Here is a 19,396-nt window from a genome sequence, read left to right on the forward strand (position 1 = left end):
GATATTGGTGTGAACACAGGCCATTCCACCCATTGAGCCAATCTGCCATTCAACATGATCATGGCTGATCCTCTATCTCAACACCATATTCCCACTCTCTCCATATACCTCTTGACACCTTTAGCTTTTAGAAATTAGTCAACTTATTTCTTAAATGCAATCAATAAACTCACCTTCATAGCCTACTGTGGCAGAGAACTCCACTGATTCATCATATTCTAATTGAAGAAAGTTCTCCTCATCTTAGTCTGAAATGTGCTATTAAGTTTTTTGAGACTGTATATGCCTTGTTCTGAGACTCTGGTCAGGGGCATATCATCTTTACATCCAGTCTGTCTGGCCCTATCAGAGTTCTACAAGCCAGTAAGATTCCCTCTCAACCTTTTATCTCCAGTGAATACAGACCCTATCAATCCAATCTCTCCACATAGAACACACCTGCCATCCCTAGGAATCAGTCTGGTGAACCTTTGCTGCACTCTCTCTATAGCAAGTATTTATCTTCTTATGGAAGGAGCACAAAACAGACACAATACTCTAGGTGTGGATTCACCAAGGCCCTGTTTTATTATAGTAAGGCTTCCTCAATCCTGTATTCCCACCCTCTCTTAGTGAACACCAACATACTATTTGCCCTCCTAACAATGTGATGTACTTACATGCTTGCTTTCAAAGACCAGTGAAACAGCACACCCTTGGTGCATCAACCTTTTCCATTCTATTGTCATTTAAATAATACACTGCCATTCTGTTTTATCTCCCACAGTAGACAACTTCACATTTAGCCCCCTGCCACGAATTTACTCACTTGTTCAACTTGTCTAAATCATTCTAAAGCCTCAATATATCCTCTTACTGCTCACACTCTCACCCAGCCTTATATAAAAACTAACCCAGAAATATTACATCCAATTCCCTCATCTAAATCATTTTTATATACATTGTGAACATCTGAAACCCAAGTGCTGATCCCTGGATTCAAACATTTTATAACAATGGCCTATTTGCTCCTATTCTGTTCCCTGCCTGCTAACTAATGCTCAATCCATGCCTGGATATTACCACCTATGTTTTGATTTAGCACACAATTCACTCATATCGGGCTTTCTGAAAATCCAAATATATCACTAGTTCTACCTCATCTACTCTACTAGTTATGCCTTCAAAAAATCCCCAGCGGATTTGTAAAACATAGTTTCTCTTTCATAAATCCATGTTGGCTGTGTGTAAAACAATTGTTTTTATTTAAGTATCCTACCAAGGACTGTTTCAGAATCCATAGAATTTTGAAAGGCAACTATTTCCAATGGCCACCTCCCTTAATACACTTAACAACTGTAACATAAGTTGAAAAAGACTGCATTCTGCATTTCTGTCATGCCTTCAGCGTAATAAAATATCCCAAGACACATCACAGGAGTGACCACAATAAAATATGATACTGGGACACACAGAAAGTGAGTGTGGCAGACAGAGGTGATTCTATACAGTGGTAATGTCACTGGGCTAGTAATGCAATAGATGCAGGCTTGCTTCAACCATGTTCTCAGGCACTGCATTCCAGATTCCAACCATACACTGGATAAAAATGCTTTCTCTCACGCCACCTTTGGTTCTGGTGTCAATCGGCGTCCTCTGATTCTCAATCCTTCTACCAATCTTTCCATCCATCCTATCAGACCTCTACTACATCTTCTCTCTGCTTTCCCTTCTCCAGAGGAACAGCCAGAACTGCTCCAGATAGCCAGTAAACTTGATTTCTTCATCTCTGGAGCTGCTCTCAAAAATCCTTTCTGCGCACTCTCCAATATTATCACACGCCTAGTGGCAGCCAAGGCTGGAAGCAATTCTCCAGCTCAGGCTGAATCTGTGTTTGCAAGTCTGTCATAATTTCCTCCCCTCAGTTCTGGAAAACTGCGTCAAATAAAGCAACATGAAGAGGGGAAAACTGAACTCGTGGCTGCATGGGAATAAAAGGAACAAGACCCAGAATAAAACAAACTCAAGCCAATCTATAATTAAAGTACAACGCATCTCTGGAAAGATGGTGGCAGGGTAAGATGCTCTAGTCAGCCCTCCTCTGTCACAGATAGTAGGAACTGCATATGTTGGAGAATCTGAGATAACAAGGTGTAGATCTGGATTAACACAGCAGGCCAGGCAGCATCAGAGGAGCAGAAAGGCTGATGTTTCGGGCCTAGTTCCCTCTAGGCCTGAAACGTCAGCTTTCCTGCTCCTCTGATGCTGTTTGGCCTGCTGTGTTCATCCAGCTCTATACAGTTTCCTCTACTTGTCAGTTCTTTTGTCGTTTTCCTTTCCTTTCTTTCTCTCTCCCTCTCCACTTTGTAGTATTCCTACCCTCACCCCGTCACCCCCAATATTTAACTATTTTTTAACTTCAATTATTTCACCTGAACGAAAGCAATTGCATCGGTGACGAGGTGGGAGCTGAGCACGTGCGTTTCATCCTGAAGTGGCAGCGGAGTGAGCACAGGCCGGACTGATATCAAGGGATTAGGTACTGGTCGGAGCAAGTCCCACAGGGGCCACGTACCTGGACCGATGGTGAGGCTGTGTACCGAGGCATTGCTAGGGCAGTGTCCCGGGGCAATAAGTGGCCGAGAGAGCTTTTCGGTGGGGAAGAGGCTTCGATGTGCTCCCATTCAGTGGTGGCAGCATTTCGAGCGGCGGCTGCTGAGTTGGTCAGTCGGCCTGTGAGGCCTGGAACGGGGCCTTCATTTTCCACATGGAGTAGGCCCTCTGACAGCAGCATGACATGAACTGGTTTAGCCCAGAGCAGGACACTCTCGGCAGCATAGCATAAGCTGTAAAGTCCGGAGCGGGATTCAGGCGCTGGTATAGTGCTGAGCAAGGAAAGTTGGGCTCTCTTTAAATTATCTTTCTTTATTTTATTCTGTAAAAGGCGCTATTGTACGAGTGCCAGGGCAAACCTTTCAATGCATTTTGTTTTGAATGTACATGACAATAAAGGATATTCAATTCAATTCAGGGAAAAAGACGAGGAGGAGAATCAACAGGAAAACAGAGAAATTGTTAGTTTTGTCAGACTGTATCAAAATGAAAACACAGACAGCGCAATCTTGTGCATTAAGTAAGTTGTATGTATAGCAGCTTGATCATACAATGCATCTGACAGTTTCATTCAGCTTAGTGACAAATTATCTGCATGTAGAGAATTCAAAGATGAAGTTCAGACATTACTAACCTGAGCACCATGTACATATAAAATGAGAATATGTAAATAAAATCTGTGCTCCTTCCCACATAAAGCACCTGAGATGTTTATGGTTCCCGAAGACATTTCACATAAAGTCTACAATTGTCTAAGTTTTATTCAAATCAGTGGATTACCATTTAAGAACATAGAACATACAGCACAGGAACAGGCCCTTCAGCCCTCCAAGCCTGTGCCAACATATTTTGCCCTTCCATAATAAAGCTGTCTTCACTTACAGGATCCATATCCCTTTATACCCTTCCTATTCATGTATTTGTCCCAGTGCATCGTGTCTGCTTCCACCACCACCTCTGGCAAGACACTCCAGGCACTCACCACACTTTGTGTGAAAAATTTGCCATGCACTTCTTTTTCAAACATCCTTCTGCACCTTGAACCTGTGTCCCCAAGTAATTGACCCCTCCACCCTGAGAAAAAGCCTCATACTTTCCATGCTATCCATGCAATTCACTATCTTGTAAATGTCTATCAGATTGCCTCAACTTCCCACATTCCAGTGAAAACAAACCCAATCTATCTAACCCGTCTTCATAGCTAAAATATCCCATACCAGGCAACACCCTGGTAAATCTTTTCTGTACCCTCTCCAAAGCATCCACGTCCTTCTGTTAGTGTGGTGACTAGAACTGTACGTGATGTTCCAAGTTTAGCCCAACTAAAATTCTATAAAGTTGCAGCATAACTTGCCTATCCTGATGCTCAATGCCCCTTCCAATGAAGGCAAACATACCATGGGCCTTTTCTACTACCTTACCTACCTGCGCTGCCACCTTCAGTGATCTGTGCATCTGCACATCCAGACCTCTCTGCATATCAATACTCCTAACGGTTCTGTCATTCACCATATAAATTCCACCCATACTTGACCTTCCAAAACGCATCACCTCACATTTGTCTGGATTAAACTCCATTTGCCATACCCTGCTGTATCCTCTGACAATCCTCCTCACTATCGACAACTCCACCAATCTTTGTATCATCTGAAAACCTACCAATTAGGCCAGCTACATTTTCCTCCAAATCATTTATGCAGATCACGAACAGCAAAGGTCCCAATACTGATCCCTCTGGAACACCACTACTCACAGCCCTCTGTTCCAAAAAGCATCCTTCCACTGCTGCTCTGTGTCTCCTACGATTAAGCCAGTTCTGTATCCACTTTGCCAGCTCACCCCCAATTCCATTTGATTTCGACTTTGGCACCAGTCTGCCATGAAGGACCTTGTCAAAGGATTTACTGAAGTCCATGTTGGCAACATCAACCACTTTTCCCTCACCAAGCATCTTCATCACCTCCTCAAAAGCTCAATTACATTAGTAAGGCACAACCTTCCTCACACAAAACCTTGCTGTCTATCATTAATAAGCCCATTTGCTACTAAATGTGTAAAAGATTTTGTCCCTGAGAAACTTTTCTAACAATTTCCCTACCACCGAAATGAGACTCACAGTCCTGTAATTTCCAGGATTGTCCCTGCTACTCTTCTTAAACAATTTGACAATACTGGCTATTCTCCAATTGTCTGGGACCTCACCTGTGGCCCAAAGAGGATACGCCATTGTCTGTCAATTCTCCAACAATTTGTTCTCTTGCTTCCCTCAATATTTTGGGATAGATCGCATAGGACCCAGGCATTTTTCTACCGTAATACATTTTAACATGCACAACACCTCTTCCTTTTTAGTAGCAACTTGGTTTTAAACTTGATACACCCTTCCCTGAGATCATCCTTCGCCCAATTCCTTCCCTTTGGTGAATACTGACATGAAGTATTTGATGAGGATTTCACCTATCTCTTCTAGCTCCATACATAAATTCTCTCCTTTGTTCTTGAGTGGGCCAATCCTTTCCCTGGCTACCCTTTTACGTTTTATATATGGGTAAAAAGTCTTGGGATTCTATTTAATCATGTTCGCTAATGACTTCTCGTGACCTTCTGATTCCTTGCTTAAGTTCTTTCCAACTCTCCTCATCTACTTCAAGGCTCCATCAGCCCCCATATTCCTAGACCTTATGCATGCTTCCTTTCACTTTCTGACAAAAGTCATAACATCTGTGGTCATCCAAGGTTCACATCATTTGCCATTCCTATCCTTCATTCTTGTAGGGATGTACCACTCCTAAACTCTTATCAACAGCTACTTGAAACACTTCCACATATCTGATGTATATTTACCATCAATCAGTTGCCTCCAATCAAAATTCTCCAGTTGCTGCCTAATATTGTTATAATTTGTCTTCCACTAATTTAACACCTTCACCTGAGGACTGCTGTTTTCCCTATCCATGAGTACCTTAAAAGCCACAGTAATATGGTCACTACATCAGATTAGTATATCAATGTGCACGTGAACCTAGCCTGTAGCCTATAGTCAAATTCACATACAGTCATAGAGTTACGCAGCACAGAAACAGTTTCTTCGGTCTAACTTGCCCATGCCGACAAGACATCCCAACCCAATCCAGACCCATTTGCCAGTATTTGGCCCATATCCCTCTAAACAGTTCCTCTTCAAGTACCCATCCAGATGCCTTTTAAATGCTGTAAATATGTGATTAAAATGTCCTGATGAACATGAAATGCTCATCCCATGACAACAGAGGATGAAGGCCATTTCAACCATCATACCCGTGCTAGCACCTTAATGGAAGCTTATTCCCCTGATCTTTTTACCTATCCATTGGAAACTCTTCCCTTTGCAGTACCTTTCCAATTTTGCTTCAGATGGTATTATTATTTCTGCTTTGAAAGAAAAGATCATTCTCATTAAATTCAGCAGGGAAATTCAGGAGAAACTTCTTCAAGCATTTCCACAGGAATAGTTATAACAAACATACTCAGAAAAACTTGCAATTACAATGTACCTTACAGCCAATTAAGTACATTCTGAAGTGCAGTCACTGATCTGAGGCAGGTCATAGAACAGCCAATTTGCACACAGCAATTTGAATATGACCAATCTCCTGCAATGATATTGGTTGAGGAAGTAATACTGACTTAGGACTCTGGGCTAACTCCTCAGCTTGTCTTCAAAACATTTTCATGTGATTTTTTTAACAGCCACTTGAAAAAGAAGTAAGGGCCTCAGTTTAAAGTTTCGGCTGAAATATCCGGGGCTACATTGCAGAGTCCGCCTGCATTTTTTACTCAGGTCCTGCACCTTAAGCCCGAAACTTTCTGATGCAGGTGACATTACTATCAACAGAATCAAGGCTTTCAAGTGACACCAGGCGTAAGCATTGCTCGCGAGGTCTGCAGTTCTTCCCATCTTAAATTGCCTTTCAATTGAGTGGCTTGACATATCTCTTCAGAGAGCTATTACTATGTCTCACCCCCAGTATGTGAGGGAGAAAATGATTGTGCTGATAGGGGAGCGGAAGGAGTGGGGTATAAACACTGGTGCAGTTCAATTGGCAAATAAACCACCACTGGACTTTATGTAATTACACTTTATTATTCTATTTTTTTTAAGTGCAATTGCAACCGAACCAGTTAAAACAAAGTAACTTCCTCTAATCTATGTGGATTTGTTGCTGGGCACAGAGAGTTTGTCATAAAGCCTGCCTCAAATCATGTTATCCTGGAGCACATACAACAAAAGGCTTCATAGCATGATTCTCAACCATTTCTACTTTGAGTGGTGCAACTAGATTGAAGAAAATTCTTGTCCTAATGATATCAGGTTGTTGAGGATTCAGAAACAGTCAACTGAAGTGGGCACAGTCACGTCATCAGTTGAAATCTCCAGGAATCCATTCAAGAGGATTTGATAGTCAGAGTACATACTGTGAAGCGATCATTCTTGGCTCATTTCCCTCTTAATAGAAGCATCAAGGTCGCTTGAAGCACGATCTTTGAGGGCTCCACCGACAGTAGCTGAAGGTGGAGTTTGGGGGTTGTATGTAGGTGGGAGTAAATGCTACAGGAATGTGTGACAATCATGGTGGGCTTTTTTAAAATATTCATTCACGGGATGTGGGTGCTGCTGGCAAGACCAGGGCTTGGTGTATTTTCTTAATTGCCCTTGAGACAGCTGTAGTGGTGAGCTACCTTTTTCAGTCACTGCCATTTTTGGGGAGGAATGTATTGCAGCAGCTGATGAGGTGCGGCAGCATTGAATAGTGTTAGGGAAATGTAAGTAAGAGGTCTTAGAGGAGGAATGGACTTGTGGACTCAGGTTGAGTGTGATGTCAAAGTCTGTGGGCAACCACGTTGACTCTTAGGCGAAATAACTGCATGGAGGCCTGTGTCCCATCACCAAGTCACCCTTTATTTATGTGTGCACAGTACATGAACTCTGACCAGCCAGCTCAAAACCTGTCCCTAGACTAAAGCGATTTTCTGAATCTCCTGCTTATATCTGTCAGCCAGGGCTCCCTGATCGGCCCACATTAACAACCCCAATCAAGGGTCTCATAGTCAATGAGATCCAACTGGCTCTAGTTCCAATCTTTACCAAGGCAATTGCCAAAGAGGATGGGTGAATTTAATGGCTAGAAAGACAGTTTCTGACAGGAACTAAAGGCAATGGCATTAATCTTCCCAAAATTTAGGAAGGATTGTTAACTCATATATTTTACATATAATAATCCTTGATTAAAAAATCAGATCGAAGAACTTGATACAAGTGCAACCAAACTTTGAGCAGGAATGACATTAAAATGTGGGCTGAATCTTACTACTTTTTGGCTAAGTGCTACTTGCTGTTCACTGGGTATCCTCCAAAAAACTGGTATTTCTTAAGCCTGCACACCTTTAAAAGGCCTTTGTGCATCCAAACAAGCAATGTCAATCCAGAACTGCCAGTTCCACTATCTTCTCTCTGTTACCTTGAATCCTATCTCTGCAGCTATACACACCTTCCAATAAGAATCATGCTTTATCACTCTCATTGTCTTCAACATTGAACTCCTACAATGTGGAAGCAAGCTATCAACTTTGCACTGACCCTTCACACTACATCCCACCCAGTCGCAAATCCCCACCCTATCCCCGTGATCCCACATTTCCCATGGCCAATCTACCCAACCCTGCACATCTTTGGACTGTGGGAGGAAGCCGGAGCACCCAGAGGAAACCCACGCAGACACATTGGGAAAATGTGCAAACTCCACACAGACAGTTGCCCGAGGGTGGGAATCGAACCCAGGCCCCTGACACTGCGAGGCAGCAGCACTAACCACTGAGTCACAGTGCCACCCAACATCTTCCTTCACGTGTTCTCACTCATCCCACGCTCTAACTCTACCTACACTCCGTCCCATCTGCACTGCTCATTCACTCACTCAGGACACGTCCCTTACCTGCACGAATAGTAACAGCTGTGCCATGCACAGTTATCTCCCATAATACTTGCCTCTCCCTCATTCCATAATAGGGCAAGGTGGGTGGAGGACTCCGTGACATTTGCCACTTCCCTATTAACATGGTGGAGATGCTGACCATTCCACACGGCTGACTGACCGTGTCCAAGCCTCTGGACTGGTATCAAAGGCTACACTGGACTTATTGTCCCAGGACCCTCTGATGTATTCACCTTGACCTTTCTGAGGCCTGCAGGCAATATGACTAGCTTCCTGTCCTTCAGCTCTTGTCCTTGGATAAGCATATGGATAATGATGGGTGAGTGATAATGGGAACTGCAGATGCTGGAGAATCCAAGATAATAAAATGTGAGGCTGGATGAACACAGCAGGCCAAGCAGCATCTCAGGAGCACAAAAGCTGACATTTCGGGCCTAGACCCTTCATCAGAGAGGGGGATGGGGTGAGGGTTCTGGAATAAATAGGGAGATGGGGGAGGCGGACCGAAGATGGAGAGAAAAGAAGATAGGTGAAGAGGAGAGTATAGGTGGGGAGGTAGGGAGGGGATAGGTCAGTCCAGGGAAGATGGACAGGTCAAGGAGATGGGATGAGGTTAGTAGGTAGGAAATGGTGGTGCGGCTTGGGGTGGGAGGAAGGGATGGGTGAGAGGAAGAACAGGCTAGGGAGGATAATGATGGGACAGTGTAGGGGGAGGGGCTTAGATTAGTTCACAGGTCGGCGGAACATCAAGGGCTGAAGGGCCTGTTCTGCGCTGTGTTGTTCTATGTTCGATATTAAACAAAAATGCAGCACAAAGTAACATGCACTTGGTGGGTGTAGGTGAGGGAGCAAAGTGCAAAAAGGCAAGGGAGGTCCCTTGGGAAACCCGGGGAGGTCCTGAGTGAGTGAGGGCAATGACAGCAAGTGAAGACCCCAGAGATACAATCTTCTCCAGTCTATGAGCTGGAGATGTGACACCGAATACACAGTGTCCTCGCTCCAGCATTACAATGAGTGTTCCTGGCGCAACCCAAGGTGAAGCGCTAAAGTACAGAAGCACGCTGTTAGTGAATCAGAGATAGGCAATGAGGGTTTTTAGAGTTTGGCATTTGTCTGATGCCAATGTCAATGCATTTGAGCTGCACATATCTGGTGACCTTGGAACAAGCTCTGAGATGTCAGTGTCCAGTATGCAACATGCAGATCCATTGGATCCACTGGAGTTGAAGTCACAGGTACCCACACTGATTTTCAAATCAAGGATTCTCAACATCCTGCTCATTTGGCATGTTTAGTAAAGTAGGAAGATGAATGTTAATGAGGTGCCATTCTGAAGATATTTAACAGACTTTAAGCTCCCTTCATTGGTAGCTCACACTACCTAACAGGAAGCTCATCACTGCTTGGCAGAAGGATAAAAGGTATGAGATGCTCCCTGTGTTGAGATAATCCTCAACAGAATCCTTGTCTAATTCTGCCACAGATCTCACTATGTTGCTCAGACTCTGTTAAGATTTTGCCCTGTTTCTCCTGATATTGAACTGAAGTCAAATGCTCACACACATACACATTGTATCTATATGGCTAAACACAGCAATGTCCATCAGTTGAGGATACAGTATTACTGAGCCTTATTACTGCCCCTCAATAGCTGGGCCTCTGTCACTGGTTAGTGCTCCTACAGTCTCTGACACTGGGTCACTGACACCGGTTCTGAGGGAAGATCATCAGTGGTCACATGATGCAGGCACCGCGAAGCCGAGGATATGGCTAGGGCCCAGCTGTCTCTTTCCCCCTCGGCCTGTGTGAGCAGTAGCAGCAGTGGCTCTGGGTTCAGTGCACATGAACCCCGGGGTAAGGGTGGCTGAGCATGCAGTGGCAGCCTGTCTCTGGTTAGCATCTGCAATGCCAGTCTTGAGCCTTGCCAGCCCGCTGAGGTTCCAAGCATTATTTAATCAGTGATTAAACATAGTAAATGTAATGGAGATGGAGAAGAATTTTACATGAGTATTGAATATGGTGTGTGGTGTGTTACTGTGTGTGGATTATACAATTAGCATAAGCATTACAATTACAGCCAGGCAAAACATTGTACTGCCAACACTTATGGTTTGACAAACTCAGCCTGCTATGATATGGACAAGTCTGGAGGCACAATGGGTAGCCTCCCTGGTTCTGAGCCAGAGTTTCAAGGCCCACTCAGGATACAACAAAGCGTGGAGCTGGATGAACACAGCAGGCCAAGCAGCATCTTAGGAGCACAAAAGCTGACGTTTTGGGCCTAGACCCTTCATCAGAAAAGGGGGATGGGGAGAGGTTTCTGAAATAAATAGGGAGAGGGGGGAGGTGGATTGAAGATGGATAGAGGAGAAGATAGGTGGAGAGGAGACAGACAAGTTAAAGGGGCGGGGATGGAGTCTGTAGAGGTGAGTATAGGTGGGGAGGTAGAGAGGGGATATGTCAGTCCAGGAGGACGGACAGGTCGAGGGGGTGGGATGAGGTTAGTAGGTAGGAAATGGAGGTGCAGCTTAAGGTGGGAGGAGAGGATAGGTGAGAGGAAGAACAGGTTAGGGAGGCTGGGACGAGCTGGGCTGGCTTTGGGATGCAGTGGGTGGAGGGGAAGAGCTGGGCTGGTTGTGTGGTGCAGTGGGGGGAGGGGACGAACTGGGCTGGTTTAGGGATGCAGTTGGGGAAGGGGAGATTTTGAAACTGGTGAAGTCCACATTGATACCATTGGGCTGCAGGGTTCCCAAGCGGAATATGAGTTGCTGTTCCTGCAACCTTTGGGTGGCATCATTGTGGCACTGCAGGAGGCCCATGATGGACATGTCATCTAAAGAATGGGAGGGGGAGTGGAAATGGTTTGCGACTGGGAGGTGCAGTTGTTTATTATGAACCGAGCGGAGGTGTTCTGCAAAGTGGTCCCCAAGCCTTTGCTTGGTTTCCCTGATGCAGCAGAGCCCACAACGGGTACAGCAGACACAGTATACCACATTGGCAGATGTGCCGGTGAACATCTGCCTCATGTGGGAAGTATTCTTGGGGCCTGGGATGTGGGTGAGGGAGGACGTGTGGGGGCAAGTGTAGCATTTCCTGCGGTTGCAGGGGAAGGTGCCGGGTGTGGTGGGGTTGGAGGGCAGTGTGGAGCGAACAAGGGAGTCACGGAGAGAGCGGTCTCTCCGGAAAGCAGACAAGGGTGGGGAGGGAAAAATGTCTTTGGTGGTGGGGTCGGATTGTAGATGGCAGAAGTGTTTGAGGATGATGTGTTGTATCTGGAGGTTGGTGCAGTGGCGTGTGAGAATGAGGGGGATTCTCTTTTGGCAGTTATTGTGAGGACGGCGGGTGAGGGATGTTGGCCAAGAAAGATGCATCAATAATGCAGCCAAGCAGATCAAGGGCCAACTTGTAAATACAGGAATGGCACGTGGTAAGATCAGGGCAGGTTCCTGGTCAGCTGTGCGATGGAATGAAGTTGGGCACCAAACATAACTCTATGCTACAACAGGCAAGGGAAAGAGTGCATGTTGTCACTGCAGGTTGGATTCTCAAGCTCACGTAGACCAGATTGGTACTAGAACTAAGGTGGCTGATCCCACTCCGGGCTGGATGGATCTGTGACCTGCCTCAGTGCCTGACCCATGACCGAGGCCGTGTTGCTGTGGGTCAGATCTGCCTTTGTTTGCAGAACTGGGGAAAAGAACATGTACTTTAAAAATAAAGTGACCGCTTCCTTTCTCTTTGCGATCTATGAACGATCACATCGTCTGTTATGACTTCTGTTGCCTCTTCATTAATATCAGATATAATTGTGGCTTTTGCAGTTCAGGCTGTTTTTGCAAGTGAGTTTTCACAGTGTTTTCAACACCTTAAAGTGAGATCGATTTGACAGTGTGTCCAGAACAAGAAGCAGAAAGTTTTTAAGTAGCTTCAATGGGTAGGGCAGACCTATTCATCAACAGGATTCCCCCAAGTATTCAAGAGGCAGCAGATCAACATTAAGTTAGCCCTTAAGCTTTACTTATTGGAACAACTCATTAAGCAGCAGGTTCACAAGGCAGTAAGTGGCATGGTTGCAGAATGTATAATTAAAGTGATAGTGGTAAGCTCATGATATTATTTCCTTGTACAAGAAAAATAAATGACTCACAACTTCCACTGAACTAAATCATAATTGCCTTTTATATATTATTTTTATTCTTACCAACAATAGAAGGATTAGAGAAGCTGACAATTTCTGAAAGCAACGAGCTGATTTACTTTCAAGATTATGGATGGCCTGTTGACTGTTACAGCAGTCCCAGAGAAACTCAAAACATTTTAAAGGAGTAATTTGCTATTAGTGGTGGAAATCGGGCTGGAGAGGGCACTAGCCATTGGAAGTCCACCAGTCTGTCGTTGGTGACACATCCTAACTATGTAAGGGGTGAAAAGTAGCCAATGACCGCTAAAGCTAATAGCCACTGAGGTGCCCAAGGGCAAGCTGGAAAAGTGGGATTGGGGTTTGCTCCCATCTTGTAGAGGACGGTAGATAACCCTGGACCCTTCCCCACAAAACCCAGTCCCGCCACTCTCTATGACTCAAGGACAAACATTTCCTTTGCTTATTCATGAAACAAATGATATTTTCTGCCTATCAAGAGCACTCAGCGCAGGGTAGCACCGTGAAGCATACACATCATCCATCCAATGTCAGCTTACTTCAGCTCACACACAGTACCTCGTAAACTCTTTTACAGCGTCACCATTACCACATAGCAGTCACAGCAACTGAAGACATCACAGGTTTTCTGTGATGTTTCCCTTTCCTTTAATGGACATCCTCTCTGCTCAGATTGTCAATTTACTTACAAATTATGAACAGAATTATAGGTAGCAACCTGCTAGCAGCTAATTTACTCCTGGTCATGGTTCAATTTATTTTGAAGCTTCAGAGCCAGTCAAGAGAAAAGAAAATGGTCTTGCATTATCTGGCCTGGTTTGATCTTTACATTCAGTGGTGAAAGGATTGACATTAACTAAGAGCAAGACTAGATTTTCCACAGCAAGCATATTCAATGCCAAATCCAAAGTTTGAACTATGGAATATTACTGTACAGAAAGAAACCATTCATCCACCATATCTTTGCTGGGTCTTTGAAGAATCAGTCAAAATAGTCCCACTCCCCCTGTTCTGTCCTTTTTTCTGATCAAATATTTATCAAATTCCCTTTGAATGTCATTTCACTGTTCTTTCATGCAAAAAAGTAACAAGTCCTAACAATTTAATGTGGAAAAATCACATCTCACCTCTGTTTGGTCTTGACAATTAATTTAAAACTATATCCTTGGGTTAATTGACTCATCTGCCAGTGAAACTCCCTTACTTCAGCCATCAAAATTGTCAGAGTTATGAGTGTTCCACCTGAATCTCCTCTCAATATTTTTTTTCTGCACAAATGAAAACAATTTCATTTTTCTTGGTCTCAGCACATAAGTGAAGGCCCACAGGCATGTGCCGCCCTTAGTCTTTCAGATGGTCATGCTTGTGCGTTTGGAAGATACAGTCTAAGGAGCCTTGGTAAATTTCTGCAGTGTATCTTGTAGATGGCTGTTACTGAGTATCAATGGTAGACGGAGTAAATGTATGTGCTAGTGGTATCAATCAAATGGGGAACTTTGTCCTAGATGCTGTCAATGCTGCAGTTGTCCAGACAAATGGAGAGTATTCCATCACACCCCTGAATTGTGCCTTATGGATGATGAGCAAGTTTGGGGAGTCAGGAAGTGAGTTACTTACTGCAAGAAACCTAGCCTCTGGCTTGGTCTCATACAATCAGAATTATGGCTAATCCAGTTCGGTTTCTGGTCAATGGTAACCCTCAGAATGTTGATAGTAGGGGAGTCGGCGATAGTAATGCCATTGACTGTCAAGGGGCAATGGTTAGATTCTGTCTTGTTGGAGCTGGTCAGTACCCGTGTGGTGTGAAGCTATCAGCCCAAGCCTGGATATTTTGCAGAACTTAGTGCATTTAGACATGGACTATTTCAGTATCTGAGGATTGATGAATATTGTGAAATCATCAGCAAAATCCACACTTCAGATTTTATGATGGGGAGAAGATCAAACAGAATTGATGAAGGACAATATCTGAGGAACTCGCACAGTAATGTCCTGTAGCTGAGAAGACTGACCTTCATTGGTCAGACATTGAGTGTAATAGTTAGGAAGTCATGTTGCAGCAGTACAGGATGTTGGTGAGGCCACTTTTCGAGTACTGTCCAGTTCTGGTTGCCCTGTTATGGGAAGGATATTGTTAAATTGGGACAGGAACAGAAAAGATTTACTAGGATGTTACCAAGACAGGAGGGTTTGAATTATAAGGAGAGGCTGGATAGGTGAGGACATGTTTTCCCTGGAGCATATGAAGTTGAGGGGTGATCTTATAGATGTTTATAAAATTGTAAGGGGCATACATAAGGTAAATAACAAAAGTGTTTTCCCTTGGGTAGAGGAGTTCAAAACCAGATGGCACAATTTTAAGTCAGAGGGGAAAGATTTAAAAGGGGACCTGAGGGGTAACTTTTTCACTTGAGACGGTGGCTTGTATATGGAATGAACTGCTAGAGGAGGTGGTAGATTCAGGTACAGTTACAACATTTATAAGTTATTTGGACAGGTACTTGAATAGGAAAGGTTTAGAGGAATATGGACCAAACTTAAGAAAATGGAATTAGTTTTGCTTTTTTTTTTCTTTATTCATTCACAGGATGAAGGTGTCGCTGGCTAAGCAGCATTTATGGTCAATCCCAATTGTCCAGAGGGCATTACGAGTCAACCACATTGCTGTGGGTCTGGAGTCGCATGTAGGCCAGACTAGGTAAGGATGGCAGTTTCCTTCCTTAAAGGACATTAATGAAACATATGGGGTTTTTCCCCTGACAATCAGCAATGGATTCATGGTCATCATTAAATTCTTAATTACAGACATTAATTGAATTCAAGTACCACCATCTGCCATGGCAGGGTTTGAACCCAGGCCCCCAGGTTATTACCTGGATCTCTGGATTAATAGTCCTGCGATAATACCACTAGGCTATTGCCTCCTGTGTTTGGGAAACCTGGTCAGCATGCACAAGTTGGACCAAAGGTCTGCTTCCATGCTGTATGACCCTATGACCTCCAATTACACATCCACCTTCCTTTATGCCAGGTATGATTTCAAACAATGGACAGTTCTCCTTTGACTCCTGTTGAGTCTAGTTTTGGCACTTTGCTGTCAAAATTGGTCAAATGCAGCCCTGATGCAAGGCCAATAACTATAATCCCTGGAACTCAACTGTTTTCTCCAGGTTGAGACAAGGCTACCACAAGATCAGGAGCTGAGCGGCCCTGACAAAACACAAGCTGAACCTAAGTGAATAGGTTATTCCTTTGCAAGCATTGCTTGGTAACACTGTTGATCCTCTTCCATCAATTTACTGATAATCAACAGTGGACTGACGAAGTGCCAACTGCCAGATTGGACATACCCTGCTTTGTTTTAGGGGCAGAACAAACTTAGACAAGTTTGGAATCATTCTTGAGTAACACAGTGAGGGTAAGTCTACATTCTGTCACTCTAACAATACAAAGCTTCACACACTGAGAATGCTTGTCAGAATTTTAGGACCTCCAGCTGATTCATGATACTTGTAATTTCCTTTACATTAAAAATACCAATGACAAACAATTCCTACATAGGCCTGAATTTCCCGATGCATACACCCAGCTAACAAATCTCCACTTTGGAGGCACTCAATATGAAAACATCTTATAGTGCACAAATTGATTTTACAGGTTCTGGCGTCAATTAGAAAGATATTCTCACTTGCAATGAGGTATCTCTCACCTTCAACTAGCACAACAGCAATCATTTTGACTTGTATCAAACAGGTGATATGAACTCACACCAGATTTATACTCCCACCAAAGTCGAAACGATAGCCATTAATGTGATTGAATAATGTCAGGCTTCAAGGGAACACGGCCAAAGTAACAAGTCTGAGATATAATTACCACTCCTCCTCCAGCTGAGTGCAGCAGCACTGACATTCCTTCTCGGAGGTTAGCCACTTCGAACAGCATCATGTAGGCAGTCACAAAGTTCATGGGGAAAGCTGCTGCTTCTGCAAATCCCATCTCGTCTGGGATTTTGTACACAAACTCCATCGATGTACAGACCACTTCACCCCAGGCACTGTAATTAACAAATGCCATGACTTTGTCTCCAATCTGAAAACAGGGGATAAAGAAGATGAACCAACCAGCACAGAGGAGCTGACAGCAATGACTTTAGCTTAATGCAAAACTGCCATGAAACCAGAGAGAAACTAACATTGTATTGGAGACAGGTATTTACCACAATTAACATAGTGAAAGAACAATGAGAAAAATAATGGCACTGAAGAGGGATCAGCTGTCAGGCCCAGATTTTATTGATCCTTGAATATGAGTATGAGTATGGGGTGTTAGCTTTCATTACTAGAGGGATTGAGTTCAAGAGCCGTGAAGTTATGTTCCAGCTATATGAAAGCCTGGTTCGACCACATCTGGAGTATTGTGTCCAGTTCTGGTCGCCACATTACAGGAAAGGTGTGGGAGCATTGGAAAAGGTGCAGAGGAGGTTTACCAGAATATTGCCTGGAATGGAGGAAAGGTCTTACGATGAAAGGTTGACAGATCTAGGGCTTTTCTCTTTAGAACAATGAAGGATGAGAGGTGACTTGATAGAGATGTACAAAATGATCAGAGGTATAGATAGAGTGGATAGCCAGTGACTTTTTTCCTGGGGTGAAGGTACCTATTACGAGGAAACACAGTTTTAAAGTGAGTGGAGGTAGATGTAGGGGAGACGTCAGAGGTAGGTTCTTTACTCAGAGAGTGGTCAGGGCGTGGAATGCATTGCTGGAAAGGGTAGTGGAGTCGGCCACATTAGGGGCATTTAAGCAGCTAATAGATAGGCATATGGATGATAGTATAAGGTAGGGGTGGAGGTTAGATAGAATATAGGATTAGGGTAAAGGCTCATCACAACAGAGTGAGCCAAAGGGCCTGTGCTGTTCTATGGCGCTAGGTTATAGTCCAACAGGTTTATTTAAAATCACAAGCTTTTGGAGGGCAGCCACTTCATCAGGTGAAGTGGAGGGAAGCACAATAGCACAGTATGTATAGGTGGAGTGATCATTGCAAGATAATTACAGGTAAGAACACGACACAGAAAAGCTAGGGATTTACAAAGCAATCAGCCCTATGTCAGTAAGAAAGCTTTAATAAATTAGCTGAATGGACATTTGACTCAAATTTTAATATGGGCAGTTTTGAGGTAGTATGTATTGATAGGAAGAAACATTCCTTGAGGGGAATATACAATTTTAATAAGGATACAGGAACAGAGAAATCTGAGGTACATGCATACAAATCCCCAAGAGTAGCCACACAGCTTAAAAAGGGCAATAAAATGAGCAAACAAAGCACCTGGGATCAGTTTGCAATTATAAAGTAGAGAAATTATGTTGAACTTGCATAGAATCTTGGTAAGACTTTATTTGAATTAACCTAATCAGTCCTGTTTCAACCTTATAGAAAGGACATAAAGGCACAGGACCAAAAAAAGACCGAGATGTGACCTCGGAGAGCTTTTTTAAAAAAAAACAATGCAACGGCTTGATTGGAATGATGCAATGTAGAGATCATGCTCGCTCACAGGCGTTACCATAACTACGGGCTGACAGATAAGAAGGTTTCTGATAAATCCAGTGGGAATTCAGGAGAAACTGTTTTTTTTAACATAAAGAATGTAGAGCTCACCATGGAGCAGCTGAGCTGTGAATAATGTTAATGTGTTTAAGAAGAAACAAGACGGGCAAATGCGAGTGAAAAGATTCAAGGTTACATGCAGAAGGGTGGAAGGAGACCCGTCTGGGGTATAAACACCAGTATGGACCAGTTGGGTCGACTGGTCTGTTTCTGTGCTGTAAGCAACTTGTCATTCTGGACTCTAATCATTCTTGGCTCTCAATTTAGTACTTTATCCTATTTTTATCTCCATACTCAATAGTGGGTCAGGGAGCATGCTTATTTGTTACCTAGGGGTTCTGAACTCTGGATTGCCCTCCCTAAACCTCTCCACCTCTTCCTCCTTCTCAAGTTACTACCAACCTTTAGTCAGTGATCTTACTATGCACTATGCCAGCGTAAAGGCTGGGTGGAGAGAGCGAATCTGGCTTCACTTCAGCTTGATGTCCCAAAGCCAATCAATAGCAAACAAGCTGGGGTAAGTTGGAGGAGTGTTTGGGTCCCAAGGGGGTGCCCATTCACCCAGGAAGTGATGATGGGCTTGAAACATGGCATTATCTCTCCAGCTGTTGTGTAAACCCAGGGGCAGCTGGCACGAGGGCCTGAAGTGATAAGACGGATGTGGCGGCTTTGGAGAGGGTACAGAAAAGATTTACCACAATGTTGCCTGGTATGGAGGGTATTAGCTATGAGGAGAGATTGGAGAAACGTGGGTTATTCTCACTGGAACGACAGAGGTTGAGAGGTGACCTGATAGAGGTCTACAAGATTATGAAGGGCATGGACAGGCTGGACAGCCAGAAGCTTTTTCCCAGGGTAGAACAGTCAGTGACCAGGGACCAAGGGTTTAAGGTGCGAGAGGCAAGGTTTAAAGGTGATGTACGAAGCAAGTTTTTTACAGAGAGGGTGGTGGGTGCCTGGAACTTGCTGTTGTGGGAGGTAGTGGAAGCAGTTGCCTCAGTAACTTTTAAAGGGCATCTTGACAAATACATGAATAGGATGGGAATAAAGGGATACG

The 19,396-nt window shown here is 43.9% G+C and overlaps 1 protein-coding gene across 1 annotated transcript in view; it reads right to left on the reverse strand.

The window, feature by feature from the left end:
* The window catches only part of vat1l (vesicle amine transport 1-like), a 193,713-nt gene that overhangs the window by 143,525 nt on the left and 30,792 nt on the right, over window positions 1-19,396 (reverse strand). Inside the window, exon 3 of the mRNA XM_048546232.2 lies at window positions 16,600-16,815. Within this exon, the coding sequence (XP_048402189.1) occupies window positions 16,600-16,815 (216 nt within the window). The remainder of the gene's footprint in view (window positions 1-16,599; window positions 16,816-19,396) is intronic.

The sequence above is a fragment of the Stegostoma tigrinum genome, chromosome 16, assembly GCF_030684315.1.
Source record: "Stegostoma tigrinum isolate sSteTig4 chromosome 16, sSteTig4.hap1, whole genome shotgun sequence".
NCBI classification, from domain to species: Eukaryota; Metazoa; Chordata; class Chondrichthyes; order Orectolobiformes; family Stegostomatidae; genus Stegostoma; species Stegostoma tigrinum.